Source organism: Takifugu flavidus, chromosome 6 (assembly GCF_003711565.1).
Source record: "Takifugu flavidus isolate HTHZ2018 chromosome 6, ASM371156v2, whole genome shotgun sequence".
NCBI lineage: Eukaryota > Metazoa > Chordata > Actinopteri > Tetraodontiformes > Tetraodontidae > Takifugu > Takifugu flavidus.
The window spans coordinates 12,021,717-12,044,703 of record NC_079525.1 but is presented as its reverse complement, the minus strand read 5'-3'; the positions used below and the strand labels follow the sequence as shown (position 1 = coordinate 12,044,703).

The window sequence follows — 22,987 nt, the reverse complement described above, 5'->3', positions numbered from 1 at the left end:
GGTGTTGTGGGTGCTGATGCGTCCTTGTACTGGTCAAGTCTCAAATAGCAGGAGGAACCAGCTGGGGGCAGCTTCTGTTCTGTTGTATAAAGAAATTTTTACAGTGTGCTATGCTGAAATGTATTAAATCTACTCTTTAATAGCAGCATAATCAGGACTCCTCTCAACATTATGGCTGTTTATTGTATTGTATTGTGAGGTCATATTAGGGCCCAGACTTGGATGCGTTTATTTGTTGCCTTATTTTTTAATTTAAAGAAAATTCTCGCTTTTTTTAAGAGTTCTGGGAGTCCGTTTTAAATGTTTCTCCTCACAGCAGAGCTGTTGCAGTCACATTTAAAGGAGTGTTTGTAGCTACATTCCAAATACTGTTGAGTTGCCTGATCCAAACATGTTATGCTTCATGCGTGATGGTCCATCCCTCCATTACGTAGGATCAGGTTAGCTGAATTTACCTGTCCAGGAGAAAAGGAGCAACTTTGGGTTCTTCAAGTTCTTCTCCACGTTCTGCCATCTCCATCTTCCAAAGGCAACTCCTCTACAGATCCTTTTGTTTCTGACGACGTATTTGGGAATCATAAGGAGACCTTTTTGGTTTAGCAACGTCCGGACATTTGTTAGGAGATATGAGAATATTCTGGCAACTACTGTTGCCACCGATAGATGCCTGCTGACATATCAGGACCAATATATATAAACCTCCTTGAAGTAGGAACACCCACAACCACTGAACAAACAACAACAACAAAGACAGGAACATTGGTTTCACATGTTTACTTGAACTCCAATAGCAATACAAGACAATCACTTTAGGTCAATATGTACAAGAATCGCGGGGGGTTGCAGAAAAGTTCTGAGGTTTTAATATGATCTCTGGTTCTGCAGTCAAGAGTTCTGCTGCTGTGAGTTCCATCATCAACAGTTAGCGTCACATACAAGAGTGGGCGTGGGTCGGTCTCGTGTAAATGGGATTGAGCAAGAGTTCAAAATCAGCTGGAAGGCATGTACGTAGGAGCCCCCCCCAGTAGATATTGATAAAATGCTTCACTGTGATACATTAATTATACAAGAATGATGTATATACAGACACACACCCTCGCAGACGCATCCGCACACCCACACACTCTTACTTTCTTCCTACATTAGGTAGCTGTGTAAAGCCACTATAAAATCATGCACATGTTCTTTGAAAAGATTTTTTTGGCAACACACAAGTGCTTCTTTGACACACTGCTTGCTACGGGAAGGGGAAAAAACACCCAGCCGACGGACCAATAGAAATCTGAATAATGAGCAAACGAGGATTAAGCACCGATGAGATGAGACACGATAAGGACTCGGGGGGGAAGCAGAGAAGAAGAGGGGGGAAAACTGAGAAATGGATCACAGCTATAGAAAAGTAACAAAACATGAAAAGGGGGAAGTCTCGTGGTGGTCGGGAGATAGAAGCAGGAAGGAGCCTTTGCTGTGGTGTCATCAATCATCTGTAGCCTTCGCCCTCATCATCACTCGCTTTTAACCCCTTTGATCTTTATCGTCTTCCTCCTCCTGCCTGGCTTCTATGCCCCGATCACCACCGCCCTAGTCACAGACTCGTCACGCGCTGCATCTGTCCGTCGTCGCCTTCGGAGGAGGTGGGCTCTGATGTGTAGACGGCGTCTCCATTGGATGCCAGCGGTGGCGGCTGGTAGAAGGTCTGCAGGTGATTGGGCCGAGGACCAAGCGGAGGTCGCCCGAGGCTGTAGGGTAGTTCTAAAGTGGGCCGCTGGGGCTGTCCGGTGGGACTGACCTCTTCTGGACCTTCGGGGCTGCTGTCAGGATACGAGAGAGTCGGAGGGGAGGTGCGGGTGTAGAATCGCGGAGGGGAGCTGCTCCGGCTATACACTTGGGGGGAGTGCTGGGAGTACAGATTGTTCGGGGGTGAGTTGGCCTCTCGAGACGAGAAGATATTAGCCGGTGGGGAGCTTCGGGGGAAAATACTGAGCGGCGGCGAGCTGCGCTCTCCGGGGTAGAGCGGGGAAGGGTTAGACTCTCTGGCGTAAATAGGTGAGGAATCAGGATCGAGGTCGAGGTCAGGGGTCAGAGGCAGAGCGAAGCCGTCTGAATCTTCCCGCTCCGCGTGGTAACGGAGGGAGCCCCTTTTCCTCGAATCGAGACCTCTGTCTTTGGTCTCGAACAGGAAGGGCTCCTCCTTGTCGACATCCATTCCGCCCCTCCACACGTCGACCGCTCTTTCCTTCTGTTTCTCATTATCCCACTCATTCCCTGATCTCCACCTGTCTCGCTCCTTTATGAAGAAGGATTCGTCTTTCTCTCTTTCCATCCCACCGCGCCATCCGTCCATCCCGAAATCCTTCTTCTGCGTAATGAACGTCTCCCCCTGCTGCGTGTCTGCTCCTCCCTGCCAAACCTCCATCTTTGCACCTCTCTTCTCCAGTAAGTGAGGCTCTTCCCTTCCTCTCTCCATGCCGCCTCTCCATTCATCCATCTCCCCATCTCTCATCTGGGATGTAAAAGGCTCATCCCTCCCCCTCTCATTTACTCCCCTCCAGTCATCCATCATTCCGTCCCTCTTTAAGAGAAAAGTCTCGTCCATTTCCCGGTCCTGGTTGCCTCTCCACGCATCTAGGCCCGCCTCCCTCTGCTTCATCAGCAGTGGCTCCTCCAGAGCGTTGTACAGGGGCTCTGACTCCTGCGGGGGTGGCGGCGGGGGAGGTGGGAGGGGCCTGTCTCGATACCTATCTCGCTCTCTTTCCCTGTCTCTGTCTGCCATTCCGGAATCCCCTGTGTTGCGGTGGCGGGACAGTGTGCCTGGGGTGCGGCTGAGGGTCGCGTAGGGCCGAGCCTGAAGATCAGGAGGGCGTGTTTGCTGCCTGTCCTGCGGTCCACGGCGACCCAGAGTGCCTTGCAAAGCCCTCTCCGTGTCTTTTAGAGGCTCGTGTGATTCACAGTCTCCAGAAACACGGGAATGGGACCAGCTGTCTTGCCCCCTCATGGTGGGATGCGTCTCAGCATCTTGCGTGTGTTGCTTAGCGTGTGACCAGCCCTCTTGTCCGTTGCGGCGCGTACTTGGCGTAATAGTTGCCGACCAACCCTCTGGTGCATGCGGAGTTAAAGTGGTGGCGTGGGTGAGCGCCGACCTGTGGTGGGGCCTGGCCAGGCTTCCGTAGCGCTCAGGGGGAACAGGCATCGCCACCGACGGCCTTAAATTGCTCTGCACGAGCTCTGAGATGATCATCTTCTCCAGAGCTGCAGCGTCAGACAGGTTACGGCGCATCCCGGCGCCGCCTCCCAGCTCTGCGGCTCCGTGAGGGGTGAGGAGGGCTGGGGATATCTCATCGCTCCCCATCCCAACTGCTCCCTCCCTTAAAAGGTCAGCACTGCCCACCACTCCAGCTCGAGAGCCGGGGGTAGTTCCCAGACCATGTAGGGTGAAGGTGTTGGGTGTGTATCCTCCATTCAGACAAACGCTGTCCACTCCACGGGAATCCTGGCTCTGAGACACACACCCCTCTGTTGGAGGACACAGGGAGACACCGGTGAGTACTGAGGAACAAAAGAAGTTCCATGTGTGACCTTATGAATGAATGTGAGCGCGTTTTGGATCCAATTTGACCAAAAAGCATTGAGGATTGATTACTGTCACCGATGGAATGCTCAGTTATGCTGTCAAATGTTTCAGATGTATGTTTTCATGGTCTGTGGATATTTACAAGGTGTCACAACTGCGCAGGTTGTTAATGAATCACAAAGTGACGCTCAATGATTTGGGTGAGCACAACAAATGAGAGCTCATACTCGGTTTGTTTCTGAAGGTTCCTACTGCTCCAGGTTAAGACAGAGAGACACAGAGGGACAGTGTCAAAAACATTTAAAAGACAAACATTCCAAGGCTCTAAGCAAAAAGACAAAACAATGTTGAAAGTAAAACTGTATTCAGTTGAAAGTGTTTTTAAAACCGAGAGACGTGCCCTCAAAGTATGCGTGAGACAAGGAATAAACTACAAAAAATCAATACAGCAAGAGAAAGCAGGTGCCTGAGGTGAGCTGTTAAAAATAGACAGAATAAAGGAAGATTTTAAAATGTACCTGTGGCACTGAAGGGTTGATTGTAACCTTGTGCTAACATTGTGTCATAGGGAGATGCTCCAGCATGGGTCTGCAGCACTGGATTAGTCAGGAAATGGTTCCCCAAAGGAGCTGAAGATGGAGAGGGAGACATGTTGGAATGGGAGAGACATTTGAAAAACACAAAAAACCAGCTCTCCACCTCGGTTAAGCGTGGGGGTGTTATTAACATCTGCAGCGATGAAGGATGACTCAGTCTGTCTGCGGACGGTGTCGTTCCACATCCTCCTGATGCGACTCTGAAAGAAAGATTCTCCGTTAAGACAGCAGTGACTCACTCTTGGAGCTAGCGAAGAACCGCGCCGGTAATGACGTGGTGAGCTTAACCTGTCGGTTCGCCGTTGCGCGGCGACTCTGGCTGCTGGTGTAGCGGCTGTTTGAGCGCAGGGCTGCGCCCTTTACGGAGTCTGGCGAGCTGGAAGAGGAGGTGATGCAGCACTGCGAGAGACGCAGGCATCTGCTGTAGTCTTTCTGACCCTAACGGGGACAAATGCATGTGTTACGTCACGGCCGGGGGTGTCGCTGACACATCCCTGCAGGCAGTTACTCAGACGGACCTTCCTGGCCAGGCTGCAGTGCAGTATTGTAATAAGGAGGGCCTGAGCCGTGTTGAGGGAGGAGAAGAGGTACGCCAGAAGGAGAGACGGAGCGGACAAGAACATCAGGCCTGAGGACCAGGTGACACTCTGCAGGAAGAGCAGAGTCAGGGAGCCCACTGCCCAGGCCCTGCAGATGCCACAGAAAGCAGATTTTAATGATCGTTAAAGCACTCCTGCTTTAGCCGCATCCAAGCATCTGCAACATCTTCACCACAGCAAGAAAATTGGAAAAAGAGGAGTCGTTTAGCCGTTGAATGAATCCTGCACCAGGACACGGAACAAGCTAGGAGTCTTTCTCAGGATCGGTGTGCACGCGCGCAGGTGCGGCTCTGCTTCGCGGAGCGCCACAATAGGAGAAACAAATCATTAAAAGTTGTGTCACGGCTGTTCTCAGTCACGGCCGATCAGATCTCATTTCTGCCGTGAATGCTGCAATGCAGTGCATTTTTAATAGCGAATGATCCGCTGGAATTTGCATTTGTCGCTTCACCGCTAAAGAAATGTCAAATTCGACAACGTAAACAATAGAAATATCAAAGGGAGATTAAGGGCATTTCACACAACCAAAACCTCTTGTTTTATACATTCACCTGGATTGGTGTTGAGGACAATGTGCAGCTCTAAACAAACGCTGCATTACAAATTCAGAATTAACCGTTAGGCAACACATTTACTCGTGCTCACTGATATCATTTATCTCGATGCAGGGCTTTAATACCTCAGATTGTCATGGCGACCAGAGTCTGGCTTTAATTCTGCTGTGCTGTGCATTCTGTGCAGGGTCATCACCAAGATAACCAGGTTCAGCTGAAGCAAAAAGCATAAAATAAGCAGTAAATAACATGCTTATATTTAAGCATATCTCCATGAAAGCACAGACTCTCACCGTGATGATGGCGCCGACAGGTCCAAGAAAACTCCAGATGAAGTAGTTATCTGAGCGAAGCCAGCATCTGTACACGCAATTAAGAGGTAAGTTAGAACGTCTGGCGATCTGGGGTGAAAAAAATAAAGAAATAAAATAAAACGTACGCAGTTTTTGAGCCATAGCCTCTGAAGTCTATGGCTGCAGACACGGCCACCACCAGCCCGGGAATCGAGTAACCGCACAGGTAGAAATACTTCCTCCTGGAGTTGTGGCCTTCAAATACCTCCCGCTGTAATAAACAGAGCTCTACACCTTCCAGGCACAACCAGCAGAACACTGACAGCAGGGAGAAGTGCAGCAGGCCAGCTGTGATGGAACACACAACCTGGAAACAGCACCAATTCAATACACCACCAGTACCCACCATTATTCTAGACTCGGGGTATAAGTTGGACCGGATCAAGCACAAATCACTCACTGTGTACTGAGTCCTGTTGGCACCGACGATGAAGAGCAGTTCGGTGATGACCAGGTTTGCCCACAGGTTGCAGTGGATGGTACTGTGGTCTGTGTGCCAAAGCGCCCCCTGGCAGCAGAGGGTGGTAAGGCAGGTGACCAAACACACCAAAGCCACCGAGATGCCGACCCAGGAAACCACAAAGACAAGAAGTTCCTCAACACCAGCCCCAAACTGTAAAGGAGGACCAGTCAGATGAGAACATATGAGCACATCAGATTAATATTAGTCACGAATGTTGAGACATATGTCCAGTTTGACAACACATGTGCACACAGTGTGTGTGTGTGTGTGTGTGTGTGTGTGTGTGTGTGTGTGTGTGTGTGTGTGTGTGAATCATGCTGTTGTTGTAAAATAATAAAAACTAGAGTTAGATTTAGGACTTTGGTAACTTTCCTAAAAAGGATTTGTCATGAATGCTGTTTTTATTTTGCCATTAGTCACGTACAGCGGGTTGCTCATAGGTCATGAGGACAGCGTAGCTGGAGAGGTGGTTGCAGGCACAGGTTGTGTGTGTGTTGTTGGTGTGTAATAGACGGCAGCCCTGTGTGGACCACCTGCCGTTCCCAGAGACACCTGATGAATTCCAGAAAGAGCAGTTGGGGCCAAAGTGGTTCTCCAACTGTACAGATAAATGGATAAACAAAAGCATTAATGGCTTGTAAAGATAAAGGGGTACAAGGTTCGGTGTCCAGCTGCACCTGGAGGTGTCTGAGGGTGAAGATGACCGGCTCAGAGAGGTAGACTCTGCTAGCTCCTCTGTGCACAGAGGCAGAGATAACATGGGAGTTAACAACGAGGGTCCTGCGTCTCGTTTCGGAGACCTGCCCTAAACCTAGACTGAGTCTCAGGGTTGAGTTCTGGGTGGTCAGGAAGGAGCCGAGGTTCTTATACAGCGTGAGGACCAGCTTCACTTGGCCTGCAAGGGATGAAGGGGTTATTTTAGTCAAGCTTTGCCCATCAAATGTGTGAGAGTTAACAGAAGCTTTGTTGGGTTGAACGGACCGTTGCTGCTGTACTGTTGCAGGGCCAGTGCTGATATCTGGAGGATGCTGTCACTGTCGTAGGAGTGGGGGAAGGTCAGGTCCTGTATGTCTGCCTCAGTGTTCAGCACATACACCTCCAGATCTGTGTACACACAGGCACACGCAGACAGGGTGTAACTGCGTTCAGAACCACGCACACACACACACAAACACAGGCACACACAAGCACGTACCAACATTTGGAGCCCTGTCGCTGAAACGTCCTTCGTACAGATTGTTAGCCAACAAAAATGCTCCTTTTTCCACTGCGTCGAGCAGCAGGGATGCTGAGCGTGACTGGTCGACGCCGTTCATATCCGCCCAGGACACCAGGGCCTCGGGACCCAGCAGGTTGTCAACAGTCTGAACAACCGCCTGACAGGAGACCAGACACCATGTTTCTCTTCTCATCATTGCACATTTACTCGCCTCTGTCGGTGTAGCTTCCTTACCTGAACATAAGCTTTACACGTGCGTTCCCTCTTCTGCAGCTGAAAGGAAGAAAAGCACGTTACGGGTTTCGCTTCAAAGGTCACGCACAAATCGACCTTGGCAACATTTTACCTTGTTGTAATTGCGTGCTGCTGACTCTCTATTGGCTGGTCTCAAGGCCTGGAGCTGGGAATCCAGGACATCCAGGAGCTGCTCAACTAGCCTGACAGACATGCTGACATCTCCGGCGTAGATCAGCCCACGCGTTAGGTTGACCAGCTCACCAGCGATGTTGGCTGCGTTCTCTCCACTCTTAATCTATTTTGAGGCAGCGTGTTCTTAATGTCAAATATTTTGACATTTACCAAAGAAGTGCTTGCTGACTGGCTTCAGGGCATCTACGTGTGAGTGTGTGTGCATTTCTGACTAACCTTCTGGGCAATTTGGCTGACCCAGGGAGATGTACAGTTTGAAAGGTCAGGTCCTCTGGAGCTCCAGCCCACTGGAGACTGCATGCACTGATAGGAGGCGATACCTGCAGAGACGGACAGATGGCACTCATGTTTGCTTGATAATGGGACTAGAAGGCACCATATTCTTCTTATGAAATCAATCAATTTAACAAATTCTCTCTGCTCTTCATGGGTGATGCATGTACATGTGAATAAAGCATATGGGTCTTTACTGGCCTTTACTGGTTTAGATGAGGCTCAGTACCTTCAAAGTTCTGGTGAGGAGCTACTTGATGGATTTACACTTTCCCCTTAGACTGATGAAATACCTCTTTGCTGAACAGGCCTTTTCATTTCAAGCATGTAGGAACATCTTTTAGCTATTTTTGGTCTCAATTAACACCAAAAAGAATCTAAACTCAAGGTGGATTGGCTGATTTGAGTGTGTCTTCTCCAGAGAGCCATTAATGTCTCTTTGTAAATCTCCTACCACACCGTGTGTTTAATGAAAGCAATTTTCCTGCCTGTATTTATCTTCATAATCAGCAGGAGAGCTTTTGCTCCGATGGGGCGCTGAGCTGCAGGCAGCTGTGCAGTGACACGAAAAGGTTGCCTATTTTGTTCTTCTCTCTCATCTACCGGCAAGTTCACAGAGAGGACATGCGACTCCATATGGAATATGAGACGGGCGACGCTACACACACTTCTTCAGGACCATGCATTCACCTACCCAGGGAGCCTTTGGGGCAGGGCCTCTCCACTGTCTCTCCCATCAGGGTCGGTGGCCACTGCACCCCTCGTGCCACCCGACCCTCACAACCGCCCACCTGACCCGAACCGCCTGGAGCCAAAGGGACGCGTAACGGTGGTCGCGGCGTTAGTGGAACCATCGCTGTTATGGGCCGTTGATCAAAGGGTCCTCGGTTGATGACGCCGATGGGATGCGAGGCCGACGGCCTAGCTGGGCTCAAAGCAACGGTGGCTGTATAAGAACGGACTGTTGTCATCAGAGAGGAGAGGGGACCTGGTGGGTGGGGGAGGGGAGAAAAACGCTATTCATTCATCCTTAATGACCAAATACGAAAGGGCACGTGCTCCACAAACCCTTTGTAGGAGGTGGCAGTGTAAACTGCAGCGGGTATCTCAGCACATAGTAATTATTCCAGACGTAAAGCTGGTTGTCTCTGGGGTTGTAGTCGATGGACGAGATGTACTGATACGGGTTGGGGAAGGGTATCTGAACAGGCAGCTCTTGTCCTCGGCTGGTGTCATAGGCATAGACCACCTTGTCGCTACCTGCTTGCCCCTCCGCCTGCCCCTCATCGTCCTGGAAGACGGAGCGCACAGCGTATAGAACGCCGCAGGCCATGAAGGCGTTGCTGGCCCCTCGCTTGTCGAAGCCGGTGGCCCACGTACCCTCGAAACGCAAGGTGTAAGGATTCACCTACAGGACAACAAAGAGGGAGGAAGGCAGGCAAGGGGACTCAGTGAATCCTTTTAGCGTCTTTCATTTCATAACTCGGCTTTCATTCGTGGTGGCGCACCTGGCTGACCACGATGCGTCCGTTATTGGCTTCAGTAGAGTAAATCACCCAGAGGCCGTTCTCATCCACCGCCAAATCGATGTCTGACTTCCCTCCCCAGCGGTACGGAGAGGTATCGTGATAGTTGGCATTGACCACCACTGCTTCGCCACTCTTGATGCGGGTCCGCAGGTCATATTTAACCAGGTTGCGCGTTCGCTCCTTGTTATAAAAGACAGCGCCATCGTACACCACAAAGCCCGTCCCGTCCACCCGACTGGGCAACCTATAGGAGCGATATGAAATAACGATTAGCATAATAGCAGCACCCTATTTACAACAATCATTCGTTTGCGTATCACTGCGCAAGATTTTTAAGTCAAAAAGAGTTCATTTTCGAGAAAGTTTTTATAGAACTTTTTGTAGAAGAGTGGGCTGCCTTCTAACAAATTCATGTCCTTCGGTATCTTAATGGGAAAAGAACCTGGCTGCTTTATTAATTGTGTACGGGGGAATTGTTTTGTAGAGCAGGACCACTCCATCTAAAAATGCAATAAGTCTCAAGGGGCCATAACAAAATAAATGCCAACCCCAAGTGTGTGACAAGTTTAATCAAGTTTAGACTTGATTGTTATTTAAAAAGTATTTTATCATTAATTTAACATTGCAAAACATAGCCCTAATTGAGAAAGTAAATATTGGCAAATTGATTGAGATGCACATAATTCCTCCTCTGGGCTGGCGCTCGCAGTTAGGAGGGTCACCTCACGATCCAAACAGTTGCTTTGTGTGCGTGTTCTGATCCCTCCCAAACCCGAAAAGCGATTTACTTCGTTAGGGTATAAAGTATTGGGGTCTTCCAGTTTCACACACACCCCATCACTCACTTATAGGTTGTGGTGGCTCTGTTTTGGCGGTAATCATCCCAGGAGGCGTACTCGTACAGCATCTCTGTGCGATACGGAGTCCACGGCATGACATACAGCCGATCGCCAGCCTGCAGCGGGTCCTTGCACCACGCCCCCGACTGGTGCTCTGCCTCCAGGAGAGAGGAGGCCGGCTGGATCTTGACCAGAGAGCCGGGGCACACGAAAACTGGATGGTGGGAGTTAAGAGGGGGAGAGAGGCGGATGTGAAGAAGGGAGAGAGGAAGTGTAGAGGAAGAGAAAGGGCACATGAGGGAAAGAAAAGAGTGGACAGGTATCAGAGGCAGATATGGAGAGGAAAAAGGATGGATGTATGAATTGGATGCATTTGATGTAGCAAGAAGAAAAAAGATGAAGAGAAAAAGAGAGGGATTTAAAACACCTGCGCTGGTCTCGAGAGGCGAGCAACAGAAGCGATGTTAAAGTGTTGGAACTCACACACTGTTAGTGTGTGGTGATTAACACAACGTGGACACTGCAATGAAAGGTGTGAGTGTGTTCGTGTGCCATGTGTGTATGCGTGTGTGTGCTGATTTGGGTTAGTGCAACAAGAGTGAAAAAGAGTGTGAGGTAGAATCAGGGACGCAGAAGGCGGGGCTAAATTTTGCCTTGAAGTGAATGAGAGGGCAGGTTAGTTTAGGTCGGGCACAACGATTGGTCCACCCACATGTCAATAACTGTATGGACACGCGTATGCTCAACAGTCACACACTGGCATGCAAATAGGCATGCACACACACACACGCACACACACTCACACATATAAACGGTGCTTGGTAAGCACACATCCAGACGAATAAACTGTGTAATCACACACATTTGGTCTGAGATTTCCTATGAAGATAAATAAGGGGCTCTTCCTATAGGGGAAGAAAAAGGGAAAATAAGTATGAGGATGTTCGGAACAGAAGGAAGGACTGCAAAGAAAGAAAGAGAGAAAGAAAGAAAGTTTAAGACTGCGTGAGCACATTTACATGATGTTAAAGGACGATTTTTGTGAAAATGGGCTAAATTAGACTTCTGACTTGGACTAATACGCCCGGTGGAGGAGATGGCAGTTGAGTTACTTCTCCTTGTACACACCTCAGTCAGACCGCCTGCCTTCAGGTAAGAACATCATCACGAGGCGCAGAGTGCTGCACTTTCTTTAATTTTTTAGAAAAAGTGCAACATTCCGCATGGACCATACGGGCACAGTTATTAATCTTTTCTTTTCCTCCACTGAAGATGCTTCCTGTTTACTGCAAGCTAATAGTTGTTTGGGCTGTGATGTAATTGATCAATAGGTAAAACAAAGGCCCAACACTATCTATCAATAACTATCGATCACCCTCCTGTGCTCGACTGTGCAGGTAAACATACTGACTGAGATGGACCAGAAGAGAAAGAAGAGGAAGACGAAAAGAAACTGCAGACAGAGAGAAAGAGAGAGAGAGCGGAAGTGAGAAAGAGAAAGACGAGGTGCAGAACCTGGATAAAAGAAGGGGTTTCAATACAAGAGATGGAAAAAATGGAACAAAATAACTGTGTAGGGAATGAAAAAAGGAGGGGGCAACATCCAGCATGACTACGAAACAACGTCCTAAGGTAGGAGGAAGAGAGAAATGGTCGGAGAGAGGATAGAAGAGAGGAGAGGTGGGTCGGGGTAAGGAGAGATCAAGATGCTACAGTGTATTGTCTTTACCTTTTTGGTCCACTTCTACTCAAGCATAGGAAAAAAGAGGGAGAGAAAGAAAGAGAGGTCAGGGTGAAGAAGAGAAGTAAAGAAAAGCAAGTAAGAAAGCAAGAAGCAAAGAAAGCAAGAAAGAGAGCAAGAAAGAAAAGGAAAAGGAGAAAAAGAAAGAAAAATGCACAGATAAAGACTTTTGGAACCCACTCTCACCACAAACATCATAGTTTACTTAAAAGAATGAAGCACAAAAGAGACCCACCATTACCCCACCCACCACCCACCACCCGCCCCCGCCCTCCCTCACCCAACCCCGACCTGCACCACCCACGTTCCCCTCCCTCCTCCCCTGATCTCTCCTTCCCTCAATCAGGCTCCTGTGGAGAAAAGAGAGCAACTCCTGTGGCGCGAATCTGCAAAAGGAAAACACACACATGCACTTGCATGTGTGCCAACCCCCGCGCACGCGCGCACGGGCACCTCTGCATCCAACAGTCTTTTAGTATCTCGCACGCATGTAAACGTACGCTGCCTAAGGAAAAAACGTCGACATCAGAGCTTACAAAACCAAGAGAAAAAACCTAAAATGTAGCTTGATAAAAATAGATTAAAATTCTTTTTGCTTGCAGGCACATGCACATATTTAAATGTGAGTGTGTGTGTGTGTGTGTGTGTGTGTGCAGTGTATGCAGCTATGTTCAGGCATACAGGTACTATTAACATATATATGCTACACTAGCTTCTACTGTACTATAAATACAAACTTACTGTAAGGGACGCACTCATACTGGATCTCAAGGTACTTGTATGTGCCAGGACAGGGGTCTGGGAAGACATCAACCCCCGCAACGACCACACACTGAGTCCTGTTGTTACACCTGCAGGTCAGGATGGATGGATGGATGGATGGATGGATGGATGGATGGATGGATGGATGGATGACAGGATGAAACAAATGAGAAAGTGATTAACAGACAGGAAAGGGGAAGCAAAGGGCACTCCATTTGTCTAATCTGCCTCTTGCTGAATATTGATCAGCTCTTCTAGGAAAACACTGCTGAGTCCACAGCTAATGGTGTGTACGCACTCGGGTGGAGAGACACATGCACACACGGATGACTCATAACATAGGGAGGCTAAGGTTCTTATTCCACATTAAAAGCACTGGAAGAAGACATTACTGATCACTTTAACAGCTTTAAAGTGTTGATACAGCCGGAAAAAGCACACAAATTCCATTACAGTATATCAAACTGTATTTACCATTTAATTTCAGGGCAAAGACTGTACCACCCAAAGCATACACACCTCTGGGCCATAATCTTAAGTGCGTCGGGGAGGTAACACTGAGTGTTCTCCATTTGGAAGGGGTCTGCATCACAGATTTTGTCGTCAGTGCGTCCATAGTTGGCGGTCTCCACCATGACCACATCACTTCCTGGGCAACGGAGCTCTATGGGGTAACCTTCACATGCCAGTTCCCTGCGGAGAAGCCCGAAAGGCATGGCGGCACGCGACATTGCTGCGAATTAAGAGAGGAGGAGGGTGAGGACGGGAGTGGTTGAAACATTTTTAAAAAAACAGCAATCGTTGGGTTGGTGGTGAATAGCTTGGTTTAAGTCATGTCAGTTTTAACCTGGAGGTGAGAGGTCATGAAAGCTGGCCAGTTAAGTTATTAGCTCATACATCAGTCTGTGGCACTATACACCATTTGACAAGTGTATTATCTCTCCCGCAAAGGAAGCTTGTCCCATCTCTCACCTTTGCCATATTAATCCACATAAAACCAGGCTTACTGGAGAAAAATCACATTACCATACCTTAATCTGGTTGTTCAGCTGCGTATTTGGAAAATCTCAACAAGGTTTTGTTGTGTTTGCATGAGGACTAAACAGAAAGCACCATGTGCTACTAGAACACGGAGCTTGGCGCCACACTGACACATTCTCCTGCTGAGCTTTTACTCAGAAACAGGTTTGTCGAAATATTATTTATTGAATCATTCCAAAGAAAGGTCCCTGTTAACAATGACGTTTATTCCAAATGAGAAAAGGAGAGCGAATACGCTGAGGTCATGTATTGTCTCAGATGTTCTACATGTGCCGCAACTGCGCTCTGAAGACGATGAAATAAGCTGTTGTTCATTTTCTCCAGTGTCATCTGGCCGCCATCCCACTCAGCGCAGCTGCTTTTAATTTTGGGTCAACACTCAGCAAAATGTCAGAGCGCCATCATGTCGCCGCGTGCGCCAGTTTAACCATTAAGACAGACGGATAAACGACAGTCAGTGATTTAACAGCCTGGGCGCCACGTCAAGGACTCGTGACTTTCACACAGGACAGCAAAGGGCCCGGGTGGGGCCAACGATTCACCTGGCTGTGATGCTCACCTTGGCTGGAGGGGGCAATGTAAGACAGAGTAAGAGCGCACACCCCCAGGAACCACAGTGGCACGGCCATACTGGGAGGGAAGAATTAGGACGTCGCACCAGCAGCCGCGATAGAAGAGCCTGGAAGGCAAGCAGCGAAAGCAAGAATGAAGAAATGCATCGATTGAATGCGTTTGGCGGTTTGAGCGGGTGATGGATGGTCGTCAACACATTCTGACAATGAAAGAGTGCATCAGAGAAAAGCCATCAGGAGGAGGGGGGGATAGAGACAGGCCAGGAGCAGCAGATAACAACTGAGCAATTGCAATTGCAGCAAAACTCCCCTCCATCGTCTGTTTCCATGGTGATACCACAGTGCAGCCGGAGAGAGAGGGAGGAGACACATCAGGTGTGCGTCTGTGTTTGCGAGTAAAACAGCGCTACGTGTTTTAAATCCGGAATTAGCTTCGAGCGACGGTGGCCGCTGACCCATAAAAGTCTTAATCTTTCTATTCACAGACTGAGAGAGAGAGAGAGAGAGAGAGAGAGGGAGGGAGGGAGGAGGGTTCTTTATGAGTAATGTTAAATATATTCGAGCGTGTTAGCAGAGGACCAAACGAGACAGAGTCACTGGAGAACAACAGTAAATGACTCAATACAACAGGCTGACCTGTTGGCGCTGGTCAGAACGGATGACATAGTCGTCTCGTGTTTATGGCTCCAGTTTAGCAATCCAGTCTGCTGCTGTGTGTACGTGATCCCCAACCATGCGTGTGTGTGTGTGTGTGTGTGTGTGTGTCAGCGTGTGCGTGTGCATGCAGATGTGTGCCTGCATGTGTTTATTCACAACTTGCTTTCCTCTCCATCTTCCTGTTAGGTAATAGTGGCAGACAGATTTAGGTCACTTCTCAACAAATGTCCAACATGCACTCATTTGTGCTTATACAGTGCTTGTGCACACACACACACACACACACACACACACACACACACACACACACAGAATGAGGATTTTTCCATTACACACAGATGTGCACACATGAACAAAAACCGTCTGATCTCATCTGATGGCAGAATGTTCTTTGCCTTACAACTTCCCATCCCTCCACACACACACACACACACACACACACACACACACACACACACACACACACACCCTAAAGTGTTGATACAGAGTAAGTGGAGCAAGGACACTGATGGGCCCTGACAAAGCCACACACAGTCCTCCTGCTCTCAGCACTACTCGCCTGCCTACAACCAAAATCTAGCCCCAGGCCTCTGACCGGCCTACTTGGATGAAAAGCACTTCCTTAGATTGTGTGATTCTTGGCCCTGAGGCGAAACGCATTTAACGCACACAGACACGTGTAAATGTAAATCCAGTATTAACAATGAGTATAAATTTATTTGTGTGCCTAACAGTGTTAATATCCATACCCTGTGTGTGTGTGTGTGTGGTGTGTGTGTGTGTGTGTGTGTGTGGTGTGTGTGCTACAGTTGCCTGCGGGTGGATGAGTACAAAGGCTGTACTGAGAAAATAATCATCTCGAGGTTTGTTCATAGACTGGAATGTTTATAATAACCAGATAGCTGATAAAGTTTAAAGCTCCAGACAATATTAAAGAGCCCTCCGCTCCCTTCCATCCCTTTCGGACCCTTGCAGATGGCTGAGGCCTCCGTGCCTGAACTGCCGCCACTTACATGGTTTTAGAGCCGTTGCGTTTGTCTGGCTGATGTGAGACGTTGGGGAATGGAGGTGTTGAACCCTGTCAATCATTTGGGTGGTTGCAGGCAGGAAATGCAGGCACAGCTCAGTGCGGCGTTACCCAGCCTCTGAGTTCTGTAGGATTTATCATGATCCTGTTTCAAAATCTAGTTTTCAAAGCCGTCTACGTTCTATGATTGTGCCCAAACAGATTTGCTTTGACTGTGGGAAGGCTGAATAAACGCGCTGGATTTCTTTACATATTTCTCAAGATTCTCACAAGCTGCTCTTTAGGTTATAAAGACGAAAAAGGGTTCTTCTCAGTGCATTACAGAATTTATTGCAGCTATTTTTCCGTGCTCTTTGAGTCAGCCAGCCACTTTTCCTTTGTCCTGCTTCATGTTTACCACAAATGATAGGACCGCATCGATGAGGAGGAGGAATTTCTCCTGAAAGGCTCACATAAATAAAATACTGTCTGCTAATTAAATGCAGATGAAGACCTACTTAAATGACCTCCGAATGCTGCCTGCATCGTAACACAAGTCACCTTATGGCCTTTTTATTCGTATTTGTTCAGGTCATCTGGACCAATGACCACCTCATCTACTGCATCTGTACCATGATTACTGATTACTTGTAAATGCTGCTTCTCCTTCACCCCTATCCTTGTTAAACTATGTGGGGGGGGGTTGTATGGTCTCTCCAGGTCTGCGTGGCTGATGGTGCGAATGTTATCCCCTATATTAGAGCTGCGATGAGCTGGCAACTGGCCACTTGTCCAGGGTGTACCACCCCTCCCCACAGGTGATAAAGCGATAAAGTGGGAGAAGACGGACAGATGGAAGACAACATGAAATCTGTTTGAGCTAGGTTCCATGGTTACTTGTGCAGCGTCTCCGGTTGAACAACGTTGCAGGAGGATGGAGGCTGTGACGACTGAAACGGGAGAGGCTGCGTGTAGCTGCTGTCATGGTTTCCACTCAGGCGACAGAGGTATCACGCATCTAATCTGTTTTCCTAATCAACAGGAATCCACTTCAGGTCTCCTTCAGAGATCAGGGACTGTTCATTTTGATGCATTCTGACTTGTCCTTATGTAATTAAGCTCTACATGGTTTCACAATCAAACCTCGCGTTGCAGTCGGAGGAGTCAGCACTCAAACCCGCAATCATCCTAATATATAATTAAGTCTTGATTAAACTACTAATTGTTATTAGATTACAATCACCTACTGCGGTTTTATTCATTTTCAAAGGAAATATGAGTGATTTCGTCGGTCAGATTCAAAATGATACGTTGTTGAGAATACCGCGGATGACGCGGAGCATCGCGTCCCACCGTCCTCTTTTCAGTGAACACCTGCAGCCTCACATTTACTGAAACCCTCCTCTGTCATTAAGTCAGGTTTCAGTTAATTACGGGCCTGGAGATGCTGTGTTAGTATGTTGGAGAGCAAACACGGTGACAGGCGACAGTGTGTTTTCTTTTAATCACTGCAATAACCCAAAACAGACATCCCAGGATGTTCTTTGTTTATATCAGCGATTTTACAATAATGTCATTGTATATCTTTACATTAACGACCTCAGCGGAAATTAGCATTGTCTGCTTTTACACCTGCACTTATTTAAGTTTGTTTGCCTGCAGAATCTGTTAGACGGAGGCCATCTCAGCGCCCAGACGTGGACCGAGAGGCTGCCGACCCCGAGGTGTGACGAGAGGTCACGGCTGCACAAACGGCTTGTGGTTCTTCATCAGTGGTGCGGAGCGTCGGTGCTCAAACAGTAGCTTTTGTTTGCCTGTTCAACAGGCTTTGCCACAGCCAACATGAGATGAAGGCATACGTCTGTGAATTCCAGCCATGTCAACTCAAACACGCCTTGCGGTTATTTTCACAGGCTCGCAGTGCACGTTTGCACATTAAAACACCCCATCTGGGTTCCAAATACTCTGCAGTGATGCAACAGTAATTGATGCACCTGGTATAAGAAGACAGCCAAATTCTATCTAATAAAACTATTCAGCTTGATCAACAGCCCAATCTATCTCCTTCATCAAAGATCATCAATCGCCAAATACAAATAATACAGGAAACAGTGTTTGCAAGGAAATCTGTTCATTTTCAGCCCCTTTTGCTCCCTCAGGGTGCATTTAAATCATTTCTAAAGAGTACAAAAAACAAAAATCTCATCAGAATGTCACATTCGCTTTATATAAAATGTGTATTTGATGTCACCTTGAGTTCTGAGGAACAACATTTTTAAATCCCTTTTATTTATGGGCTCATAGAGAGCATTTAATTACTAAATAATGGCTCCATCTCAAATGAGGAAGGACGATAGCTGCAGCATGATCAAGTGAAATAGCAGCCAATGTTAATCGGCTGTATTATTATTACACTTATATCTGCTTGCCGTGTAAAATGCTCACAGCACAAACACTCGCCGACTCTTTGTGTCTGACTGATGCAAAAAGACATAATAGGAACCTGCACAAGCTGGTCCAAACTGCAAAGCCAGGCACGGTGGACATCTATCAGCCTGCGTTAGGGTGACAAGAATCGCTCTAAAACGTCCGTAAAACTGTTGAAAATGTAAAATCAATGAGGTAAAATTAAACAAATAAAACAATCTTTACACATATTGAATGCCAGAATGGCTAGTCTGAGCTGCATTTCGTGACTGAGCTGTTTCTTACTCCATCTTTTCTACATTTATCTTCCCCCCCCGCCTGTCTACATTTCTCTTCTTCACAGTCCCTCCTCCCTCTTCCTCCTCCTCTTCATCACGCCTGCCTGGGCTCCTCCACTGACCCAGTCCTCTCATCCCCCCTCTCTGAAATATTGATAATAGTCCCTCAATCGCTTTCTCGCTCTGTCTTATATGTGGTGAATCAGCAAACCAGCCCGATAACCATTCACAGCAATCAGACACGTCGTGTATGTTGGCGTGCGTGTGTGCGTGTGCGTTCACTGCAGCACACCATACGCTGCAATGAAGGTATGTGGCAGTGGACAGAATTCAGAAGGACCCTTCTGGTGGGGCCAACATGTGACACGATGGCCCTCTTTACCTTCACTGCTTGGAGGCCCTGAGGAGCATAATCACGTGGGCATTAATATTTCACACGCACTCGTGCCTGACAGACTCCCCACACTACTACTGACCCAGCTCTAATGGCAGCCAAGAGCAGTAAGGCCCCGCACATCAGCGCATCAGATCCCTGTCCCTCGCTGATCAAATGGCCTCTGACAGCGGGGGGAAGGTGGGGGCGAGAGAGATAGAGAGAGAGAGGAAGGCAGAGAGAGAGAGAGAGAATCCTCATAGCCTACATCCATATCTTACCGTCAATCCTCCGCTTTCCCTCCTCCACGCTCAATGCGTCTCCCGCATCTTCCGCGCCCTCCTCACGCCCTTCCGCCTGCTCTGCTCCGCCCGATGCATGAAACAAATCAAATATTCTGTGGGGATAACCGCAGTACCTGCTGGGCTATAAGGGAGCCATTAGCGCGATGTGTCCAACAACTGGGACTGGGCGTCCCCCGCCCTCCCCTCTGATCAGTGTACCGTGCGTACCTCACACCCTCCCCTCCGTCCAGCCGAGGCTCGCTGTCTGTCCCCGCTGTGTTGTGTGACTGTGCGTCACGTTGGTATCATAATTCCCACGGGTTTCATGCCCACAGATGGCGCGGGCTGCAGGCCTCGCAGCTCCGATGGGTGAAAGGAAAGGGGAAAATACACGACGATCACGCGCAAAAACAGCAATTAGGGCGCAAACGAACGCGACGCTGGCTGCTCCGCGTCTGTCCGCCGATGACCACCGCGCATCGAGCCCGGGCGTCGTCTGTCACCGCTGAGCATGGATTTTTTTTTTTCTCTCTCCCACCCCGATGTTACATCCTTGCGTTGAACGGGAAACCGCGTCGACGGCAGCAGCTGCTTTGCATATCCTTGGAGAAACGTGAAGAGACGCAACAGCACATCAGGGTGGATGCGGAGATGTATCCGGCTTTTCAATAATGTTTTTAAAGGCCGATAAAGGATGCGGAGGAAAAAAATTAAAAAAAATCTGCAGCTGCACGACCAAGAAAGGGATTTTTTGTGCTCTTAGCCTCGCCTTGCATCCGTTCTTCTCTCTCCTCTTCTCTCTCTCTCCCCCACACTGGTCCGCTTGTTGCGCGTACTGCACCCGGGAGCGCGCCTCCGCCTCCGTGTGCGCGCCAGGACGCGTGTAGACGCAGAGGGAGACGCAGTTTTATGAGTGATCCAAAGAGGGGAGGATTCGTTCTTTATGGCAGAGCAGCTCTTGAGAGCGAGACTGAAGGGAGAGTTTCTGCAGTGGCGTTCAGATGTTGTTTAGGTGTTGTGTGAGCACAATCATGCAGGCACACACGCACTGCCACGCACGCACGCACGCTCACCTTCATTAAAGCCCTGTGCGTATGGAGGGCCGTGAGGCGGCATTGTCATTGTCAGTCGAGGTCGGGTTGTAATCAATCCTACGTGCCTCCACTACAGCTGATGTTGGTCTGGTTTGATCAGCTCTACAAACACTCTTTTGTCCTCCCGGCTGCCATTTTACTGTTACAATGAGGAAAAGACACCCTTTTCATGTCTGCATCTCAGGTTCAATAAGGCAGCATTGGGCTCAAAGGTCAGCAGAGGATGAGCAGGAGAACCTACTTAAGCGCCAAGCAATGCGGGAGCTGTTCAGATGGGCGTATAAATGCGGCACCTGTGCACTTTCCACGTGAGCAGGCGTGCAACAGTGTGAGCAAGTCGATGGAAATCAGTGATTAGCAGGGAAGTCGGCTCTTGGCTCTGAATGGCAGTGATTGCTTCGTGCGTGTTTCATGAAGCGCAGCCAGACGTCATAAACACTGCTTCCGTTTCCAGGCTGCTAACTTCAGATCGGGCTTTTGATTGCATCTTTTTTTTTAAAAGAAGGGGGAAAAAAAACAGCAACAAACACAAACAACTGCTGGGTTGATTTCAGAGCGGTGATGTTGAGATGATTGGAGCGATCCCCTGGTGCTGTAAAGCAGGGTTTGCTTGGATGTCTGAGAACGCTCTGATGCCGAGATCACATCGTTGGTCGTGTCATTGCCTGATTACAGGGTTCTTCTGAACATGTTTGCTGCTCACCATCAAAACGGCATGCCCCCTCCCCCTTCTCCTCCTCTGTCGACCTCCGCGTCCCCGCGCCTTCCTTTGTTCGTCTTTTTTCTCCGCTCGTCTTCGACCTTGTACTTCAGCCTCCTCACGGGGTCGCTCCAGCTGCGCGAGGACGTCTGCTCAAAGTCCTCGCCGATCATGAAGTTTCGGTCGATGAGCTCCGCAGCTTCCTGCCAGTTGCGGTAGCAGTCCGGCCCCAAGCGGAGGATCTCCTCCACGGCGTTGGGGGCGAGGACCGAGCAGTCGGGACGCAGTACCACCACCGTGGGCAGCTCCTCCACATGAAACATGGCCTCCAGCTCCCTGTAGACATCCCATCAGTTATTCTCAAAGTAAACCAAGGTGGTCATCAACCCTGTCCTGCACCTGCTTTCACCTAGAATCCCACACTGTATCTGAAACAACCCCCTATACACTACATAGCACTCAATAAAGTCCCCTATATAGGGCACTCAATTTATCATAATATCCCATAATGCATTGCATAATGGGATAACGCTAACGCTCCCTAACTAAGCAATCATCCCGTGGTCTTTTTAACAGCGCTGATGTCGATCTCGAACGTAATTATGAGACGCTGTGATGCAGTTTTAGCACCATGACTTGTGTTCAGTGAGTGCACCCTATGAGTAGGGAACAGGGAACAATCCTGCCCCACTTTCCTTTGTCAAATCAAAACCCTGACCCTGGTAGGACAGAAAACCTGGCTGGATTATGAGCCTCGTAGGGCTGGATGACCCTTGAACTAAACCACACACCTCCTGAAGGGGTCCTCAAAGGCCAGGAACAGGCACTTCTTGGGCAGCTCTTTAAGAAAGCTGCCTAGCTGTTCCTCAGTCTCGTCCATGCTGATGGATAAAAGATAAAAGAAGGTTTCAATATTGGTTCCTCGGGTTTTCTACACAAAAGAGCTAAACTGTGCGAAGTGTGTGCGATACCTAATGTAGAGCAGGACCAGCTGAGCAGAGCGATCCACGTAGGCTTCATCAGTCAGCTGTTTGAAGAAGCTGGAGAGTTTGGGAGCGAAGAGCTGGCAGCTCTCGCTCGTGACACACCCAAAGAAGAGCAGCAGGATCCGGTTCTGCAGGCGTGCCACGATCTCCCGTTCCGTGTCCAGCTCATCCTGGTCCGTGTTGTTCTTCAGCAGGACCCGGTCGATGAACAGATCCACCATGCCAGAAGGAGCGTCGGAAAGGGAGATTTATGTCAATGACCAGTCTGGAGAGAAGGTGGAGAACATTTGCAAAGTTTTCTGTGGAAATCAGAGTGTCGTGATGAGCACAGCTTACAGACGTTCAGAGCTCTGGTGAAGCACCCAGGCCCAATGAGCTGGCAGTTTAATCGGATAATCCTCACAGTTGCTTACCTCTTATAAATATTATCTCCCGGAAGCCACAGCTCCAAAGAGAACTGTCGAGGAAATATCCCCAACTTTGATTGCTTTTTTTCGCCCCTTCAGCTCCTTCTGGGTCGTTCTCCCACCGGTTCCTGGCCTGTCAGTTCATATCACAATCAATCATTGACTGTGCCGGCTTCGTTCATCGTGATGGCAGCTCGCTCCCTTGTGTCCCCCGCTCCACCTCCCTCCCTCGTC

General features: G+C 48.8%; 2 protein-coding genes across 3 annotated transcripts; both read right to left on the bottom strand.

Moving 5' to 3' along the window:
• Window positions 1–759: 759 nt before the first annotated feature.
• Window positions 760–20,360, bottom strand: LOC130527160 (adhesion G protein-coupled receptor L1-like). Of its 2 annotated transcripts, XM_057035379.1 has the most exons (26): window positions 19,564–20,360; window positions 14,529–14,648; window positions 13,448–13,661; window positions 12,908–13,017; window positions 12,155–12,169; window positions 10,432–10,639; window positions 9,566–9,830; window positions 9,126–9,465; window positions 8,752–9,045; window positions 8,001–8,104; window positions 7,702–7,887; window positions 7,590–7,628; window positions 7,332–7,512; window positions 7,118–7,240; window positions 6,814–7,031; window positions 6,561–6,734; window positions 6,074–6,286; window positions 5,760–5,980; window positions 5,614–5,680; window positions 5,446–5,534; window positions 4,686–4,854; window positions 4,456–4,605; window positions 4,271–4,367; window positions 4,090–4,200; window positions 3,799–3,822; window positions 760–3,513 (listed from the first exon to the last, which is right to left on the bottom strand). In XM_057035379.1, exons 2-26 carry the CDS (start codon window positions 14,596–14,598, stop codon window positions 1,586–1,588), a joined length of 5,610 nt encoding a protein of 1,869 aa, XP_056891359.1. In that variant the 5' UTR covers window positions 14,599–14,648; window positions 19,564–20,360; the 3' UTR covers window positions 760–1,585. The 2 variants fall into 2 exon arrangements, with proteins under 2 accessions (XP_056891359.1, XP_056891358.1); XM_057035378.1 differs by lacking the exon at window positions 3,799–3,822 and having other exon boundaries at window positions 760–3,546.
• A 230-nt stretch (window positions 20,361–20,590) lies between these two features.
• LOC130527163 (nucleoredoxin-like protein 1) lies at window positions 20,591–22,892 on the bottom strand. The gene is made up of 4 exons (XM_057035382.1): window positions 22,760–22,892; window positions 22,332–22,611; window positions 22,152–22,241; window positions 20,591–21,696 (listed from the first exon to the last, which is right to left on the bottom strand). Exons 2-4 carry the CDS (start codon window positions 22,565–22,567, stop codon window positions 21,366–21,368), a joined length of 657 nt encoding a protein of 218 aa, XP_056891362.1. The 5' UTR covers window positions 22,568–22,611; window positions 22,760–22,892; the 3' UTR covers window positions 20,591–21,365.
• Between the last annotated feature and the right edge of the window lie 95 nt (window positions 22,893–22,987).

Bases quoted from the DNA above. Each gene is read 5' to 3' on its own strand.
- LOC130527160 (XM_057035378.1), bottom strand. From the start codon at position 14,598: ATGGCCGTGCCACTGTGGTTCCTGGGGGTGTGCGCTCTTACTCTGTCT. The intron at 13,018-13,447 runs GTGTGTATGCTT...CCTGACCTGCAG, and splicing joins CTTAAGATTATGGCCCAGAG to GTGTAACAACAGGACTCAGT. The intron at 7,629-7,701 runs GTAAAATGTTGC...TCTTCCTTTCAG, and splicing joins CAGCACGCAATTACAACAAG to CTGCAGAAGAGGGAACGCAC.
- LOC130527163 (XM_057035382.1), bottom strand. From the start codon at position 22,567: ATGGTGGATCTGTTCATCGACCGGGTCCTGCTGAAGAACAACACGGAC. The intron at 22,242-22,331 runs GTATCGCACACA...TTTATCCATCAG, and splicing joins CTGGTCCTGCTCTACATTAG to CATGGACGAGACTGAGGAAC. The intron at 21,697-22,151 runs GTGTGTGGTTTA...GGATGTCTACAG, and splicing joins TTTGAGGACCCCTTCAGGAG to GGAGCTGGAGGCCATGTTTC.